Source organism: Diplotaxodon limnothrissa, linkage group LG18, assembly GCF_057381915.1.
Source record: "Diplotaxodon limnothrissa isolate DT_005_m linkage group LG18, D_limnothrissa_male_GT1.1, whole genome shotgun sequence".
NCBI classification, from domain to species: Eukaryota; Metazoa; Chordata; class Actinopteri; order Cichliformes; family Cichlidae; genus Diplotaxodon; species Diplotaxodon limnothrissa.
The window spans coordinates 2,542,553-2,549,333 of NC_140613.1; the positions used below are offsets into that span (position 1 = coordinate 2,542,553).

General features: G+C 40.5%; 1 protein-coding gene across 1 annotated transcript; it reads left to right on the forward strand.

Annotated features, from left to right (window-relative positions):
- On the forward strand, positions 1-3,515 carry LOC146612794 (uncharacterized). Its single transcript, XM_085377429.1, has 5 exons — positions 1-24; positions 976-1,447; positions 1,656-1,736; positions 2,126-2,206; positions 2,602-3,515. The coding sequence occupies exons 1-5, from the start codon at positions 1-3 to the stop codon at positions 3,513-3,515; spliced, it is 1,572 nt and encodes a 523-aa protein (XP_085233555.1).
- The last annotated feature ends 3,266 nt before the right edge of the window (positions 3,516-6,781 follow it).

Here is a 6,781-nt window from a genome sequence, read left to right on the forward strand (position 1 = left end):
ATGCAGCACAACTCGGATGTGGCGGTGAGTCTCTCCAAAGCATCTCAGAGGATTTTATTTTCAAGTCTGAGAGCAATTTAGGTTATTTTTTTAAACGTATGCATCAAAAAAGACTAAAACTTTCAAAATTCAACTGCATGTTTCATCCAGACTGAAAACTTTTTATACAAGTGACAGTAAAAATTGTGTTTTTAAAACATTTTAATGTTTTTAGTTCACAAATCTTTTGTCAGACTTGAATGATTATTTAAAACTGATTTTATGAAACAGACCAGGATGTGTCCGTGAGGGCATCGTGTTGAGTGTCCACAGTTTTTTGTTAGCGTTTGTCACATAGGACACTTATTTAGTAAATGTTTTTATATCTGTGTGGTGTGCCACAGGGGCCAGCTCTGGGATCGATTTCATGCTCTTCTCGTCTCCACTCGGGGCATAAATGTCACAGACACAGCGTCTCTTAGCGTTTCTGTGCTGATGACACATGCATGTACCTGAACACTCCAACACTGGAATGTTGGCTTCTCTTAAAAGCTGCCTTTTTACAACAGCATCATTTTATTTAGTTGATCTAAAAACAGAAATCATCAGTTGTGAAACTGTTAACAATCAGCTGGTTCTCTTCATTATCAAGTCTTTTGCAAAGAGTTTTCCATTTCTTGAATATTTATTTCTTCCATTTTGAACAGCGCAGCTCAAATCTAATGCAGTCGTGTTTAAATAGTTTCAGAAGCAAATCTTATTTAATATTTTTTTGAAAACAAGACTATTTTGTGCACTTTTATCTCATCGGGTCTGAATTACTTTAACGGCCTGTTTACTACTGAACATGAAATCCACTGAACACGACAGAGCTCGAGAGATGCGATCACATCAGTCCTGTTTTAGTATCTTTACACTCTCAGGATGTTTGACAACAGATTTTACATTTCTGACCTCTAAGTACCAAATGCATCTTCTTCCTTCTTCCTTCTCCAGATGCTGACGAGGTTGCTCGGACTGCTTGTCTTGTCCACCCTCTGCTCAGCCATGTGGGTGCAAAACTACACCAGACAATACATTAGTGAAGAGGAAGGCTCCACATATGATCCCAACACCCACCACTGGCCTGAATCAGTTGACAGGCAGTTTAATGAGACTTCTAAGAAGACTGGTCACCCAAAGGGAATCCCATCGTGGCCACCCGAGGCACGCAGCGGGCCTCTTATGATGCCTCCAACAGGACCCCCATTTCCACACTATGGCAACAACTCTGAAGGTCCCAACAGGCCCAGAATGTTTGGGGTCAGTAACCCACCTTTACCACCCATGCCTGACACAACAATCTGTGACATGCTGCTAAATGCACCAGTACCCCCGCCCGCCGACCAGATTCCATTTTTTTGCATCTGTAAATACTGCAAAGGAACCGTAGGACCCAAAGGAGACCGCGGAGACCGAGGTCTTCCAGGTAACCTGATCACTCAAAGCACCTCAAACTAAAAACAACGATTAAAATGTAAAACTTGAAAATCATTAATGTCTGAACAAATGTCAAGGATTTAAAGTTTGAAGCAAGGCAGACAGCAAGGTTTGGAGGATGATTCCTCTTTAGTGATTTAATTCAAATTCAAATATCTGATTATATTGAAAGTAACCTGTCTTTAACTTTTGATCAGGTCCTCCCGGGAGCGCTGGAAGTAGAGGATTGATGGGGTTTCCAGGTCCCAGAGGGTTTACAGGCTCTCAGGGGATAAAAGGTGAGTTACACACCAGAGGGGTGTGTGAAGAAGCACATTTACAATAATCAGGGTCTTTAACATAAAGGTGTTTTTTTTACTTTCCACACTGAACTAATTAAACCGAGTTGCAACACAAAGCAACGCTGAAATTAAGAGGGGAAGAAAATGAGACACTGACTTCCTGTGATTTGAATTTATGTTTCTTCTCCTCACGTACTTTTCTATCGATACTGAATGAAATCCACCTTAAAACACCACAAACTGAATCTCATTTTTTTCTTTTTTGTTCCTCTAACCTGTTGTCATCTTTAAATGTATCTTTCAAAAAAGCTAATAAGCTTAAACTTAGAATTGTTGGTTTTTCACTCAATAAAATATCAACTCACCTTTGTCTTCTCTGTTTACAGGCCAGAAGGGAGAAATGGGGGAAAAGGGAATGCAAGGTGCAGCAGGTTTCACTGGCACAAAGGGAGATCGGGGATTTAAAGGTGGGTCTACATGGCATTATGGAGAAGGTCACCCTATTTAAAGCGTGATTGGTAATACATGGATATTATTAAAGCAGGAAATAATACCTGTCAGTGAATGTAATTTTATGATGGTTTAATGATTTAACATTAGTACAGGGTGGGTAAGGTTTGGGTTCAGGCATAAAAATGAGATGATTTGAGTGGAAGATTGTAATTCCAAAGTACATCCTGGAAAGATCCTGATGGAGTCTGGGCAAACTGGCCAGCTTCATCAGTCTACATACAGAAAATGGAGAGAAATGTGGGGATTCTTTAGGATTTAACCCACCTGAGTAAATACTGTTGGAAATTGTTTAGCAAAATAAAGTGTTAAACTTGATCGTATTCTTGATGTATGCTGTGGCTGTTTCCAGGGGACAAAGGGGACCAAGGATCAATGGGACCCCCTGGTGCATCGGGCCCTCAGGGGGAATCTGGTATATGCCCTGCCGCCTGCGAGAGTGTGCCAGGTGCACCTGGTACTCAAGGACCACCTGGACCAGCTGGAGCCCGTGGCCTGCCAGGGGTGCAGGGTCCTGATGGACCCAGGGGCATAAAAGGTGATAGGGGTGACATGGGTTTGCCTGGAAACCCTGGCAACGATGGTGAGAAGGGTGATCGAGGTGAGCAGGGGGTGTGTAAGTGCACAAATGGAACAAATGGTGCTGATGGCAAACCAGGGCAAAAGGGAGACAAAGGGGACAAGGGTGATATTGGTTCCCAGGGTATACAGGGCACCATGGGGTCAAAAGGCAACCAGGGTGATATGGGTCTCATGGGGCCACCTGGGCCCTGCTCTCCAGCCATCCAGTCAGCATTCTCCGCCTGTATCAATGAGTCATTTCCAGCTCACAATTTTCCCATTCCTTTCCCACACATCCTTACCAACCAGCAAAACCACCTTAACCGAAACGGCATCTACATAGCCCCCGTCAACGGCACCTACGTCTTCTCCTTTCACCTGTCAGTTGCCGTGAAACCACTTAAAGTCGGCCTGTTCCGCAATTTCTACCCTGTGGCTAAAATAACAGAAGGAACCGTCCCATCCACCACAAGCCACACGGTGGTCCTCCACCTCTACATGGGAGACCAGGTTTGGCTGCAGGTGAAGGACCCCACCACCAATGGCATGTACACTGATAATGAAAGCACTAGCACGTTCTCTGGGTATCTGCTGCACCCCGACTCCTGTGAATTTCCTCTGGGCAGAAATCACTACTTCCCACAGACACATCATGGACGCTACAGCTGGGATGGTCCCGACCCTACCACCACTCCACCAAATTAGTTTCTTTTCAGTTGCACAGTTATAGATGAGGCACAACAAGCATCCAATCAAATTCTCAGTGATTTTATAACTGCAAGTTTTAAAGGAGGGGTATTCTAGCAATGAAGCAATGACAATTGTTAAAATAGGTTTTTCTACCAGAGTTATGCTGAATACAAGTTCTACTGTAGGACCATTGTACCACACTGTAGTTACTACTCAATTAAAAAAATCAGGTTTTATTTCTTGGGTTAAATCTAATTCTGTTTGGTTGTTGAAGTTGGCATCACATAAAAGGAAAGGCCAGCAAAAAAACCCCAACAATAAACACACAAAATCCTTCTTGAAGTATTTGTTTAACACTTAGCATGTTAGCATATCCAGGCAATTATTGTCAAACATTGTCTAAATGAACCTTAATTCCAACTCTTCCTGGGACAATAAAAACAAGTCAAATGAAATAAAAAAGCGTTACAATGTTGCAGAATACTAATTTAAAAAGGTTTTCACCTGGAAGTCATATGTCTAACAAACATTCTCCTGACTGCAAACATCTCTCGTCTCTTATGTCACACTTGGATGAGACAAAAATAAACTCCCCCTAAAATCAAGTCCTGTTTTACTGGTAATGCTAGTGGCTTCAAGTACTGGTTCCGACTAAAATATCTTCAATCACTATTTGAATGATTTGTGCTTACTGACTTTGACGAACCTCTCAGTTATCTGTCTTATTGCAACAGTTTAAAGACAGGATGTGTATTCCCTGTGACAGATTGGAGGCCTGTCCAGGATGTATCCTGCCTCACACCCAGTGACCGCTGGGATCAGCTGACACACAATTGGAAAAAAGAAAGAAAATTGAACAGCCATAATACCCTCCTTTTAAATGTGGCTATGATTCAACACTCATGTGAAAATGCATCTGGGCTTGTATATGCCAGCATTTGATCATGCACTAATCAACTGTTAGAGCGCCCTTTTATCAGAAAGCTCATTTAGCAGCAGAGGTTTTAATATTTTTGATAGAAAATGTAAATACGTGGATCAGCTGCAGGCGATGGAATAACATCACCACAGGTCTGTTGAAATGTAGGTTTTAAAAGGTTTACAGTGAAGGAGCGGGAACAGAGCTGTGACGCAAACGAGACAGCGAGAAATGAAGAAGGCTGAAGACACGGCAATGAGACATGTGCCGGCAAATTCTCCACAAAATCAGTGAAATTCTCTTCAGGTTCATCAAGTAAAAGAATCATAATCTCCACAGATCTCCACAGTACACATGAATATTTTAAAAGATATAAAGAGTGAGAACACGTGCCATTATTTTCTTAATGTTTTCTTAATTTTGAAGAAAATCTAATTTTGAATGTAGGATAACTGATTAAAGGCTTTTCTCGCTATTTTTAAGGTTTTATTTTTTTATTATATGATTTAAAACAAAGGTTGTACAATGAAGCTACCTGTGAAACTATCACTGCCTGATGTCTCGCAACATTAAACTTCCACTTTGTAAAAGGTATAATCTGTAAAACCTGCGACACCATCAGGTGATGTTGGACGTGTGTTTGGATTCAGACGGTAAACGGAGTGTGTTGCATGTGTAACAGGTTAAAGCATCGTTCACCTTCTCTGAGGTGCTTTCAGCGACCACACCGTGTCGCCTGTTTGTGCTTCAGGTTGTTGCGATCTGTGCATCGTGGGCTTTGTTTGAAATTAAAAACTTTCACTTAAACTTTGTGTTTGAGTTATTTTCAGCAGCAGCACATTTTCTGGGTCCCCTGGTCCAAAAATTAACTTGTGACATGAATCTCGTGTGCAGAGCAAAACCAGACATTGAGCCCGGCTGCTCCCAACAAACTCTAAACTTTAACACACTGCAGTTTATTCTGATTCAGCACTTACTGCAAATTCATCTGCTAATAAAAAATCTCCAACGATGATCATTTTTCACTTAAGGTGATTGTTAAATATGGATTGTTACAAAAAGAATACAACATTTTGTTTAGCTGTGCATTTCATGACACTCACACTCACCTCACACAATAACAAAAGTTTTGTTTTGAATGCTGTTAAGAGTCCGGTGCAGTGTGAGCTGATGTAGATCTGCTGATGAAGAGTCTGAGCTGGAAGGAAATCACTGAGGTTTAATTTCTAATATTTTAATGTTAATTGGGAGCCTGAGTAACTGGATCAGCAGGGGTGTGAAATGTCCACGTTGAATTTTATTGTGTAATAATTAATGCTGCACTAGTTCAATTTGATGACCAGGATTTGTTGTTAGAACATGCATCTGCAAAGACTTCAGCAGGAATCGACGGGCTTGGAGAACGACACAATAAACGAAGAGTCTCCACGGCTTTAAAAACAATTCATGTTAAACTGAATCTTCACATCAGGGCTGGTTTTTAGATCCAGATTGAAAACACATTTTTTCACTGGCTTTTGACTCAGTGGTTGACTGGCTTGTATTTACTTATATTTTATTGTTTTTGCTATGTTTATTATTTTATCGTATTTATTATTCTTATCTATTACGTTTCTATCGTTCAGCACTTTGGTGTGTTTTTAAAGCGCTATATAAACGATGATGATGATGAAACTGCAGAATAAAAATATCAAAGCACTTTTTTAAAGAATGCCACATCAGTCCTCTGTTTCTCACATGACCGTCACACATAAGAACCAGGAAGTAAAAGCTGAATAATTGAGCTAAATTAATATGAAGGTAAATACACTTTGATTAAATATACTAACAAATAAACAGGTTTAATATTTATTGTACAGTTGTGAGAAGGACCGAGACTGAATCCATATTTTCCACATCCTTCATCTATTTAACATTTCATTCAATTTAGTTTCATTATTTATCGCACCAAATCACAACAACAGTCGCCTCACGGCACTTTATATTGTAAGATAAAGACTCAGTAACACAACAGCTGGATCCAGTCGTCGGCTCCTGCCCCGCCCACATTTCAGTCATTCAGAACTTTAAACCAGAAAATGAGCAAAGAAACAAAGAAATGAATAAATTAGCTTTATTGTCAGAGTTAAACGTGCACTGTCGCACAAACACGTCTGGTTTGAGGGCCAGATTGAATTGATCCTTCTACATCAGTGTCTCTACAGTAAATCTGAACTCAAAGTCAGAAACACCTTTATAATCAGTTTCAGCCTCATTAAAACAGAAACTGTCTGCAGCAGTTTTCAAAAGACACAGAAATGACTTTAAATCTGAACATGAAGAGTGGAGCCAAAAAACAAAAGCACTACACAACAAACCTTTA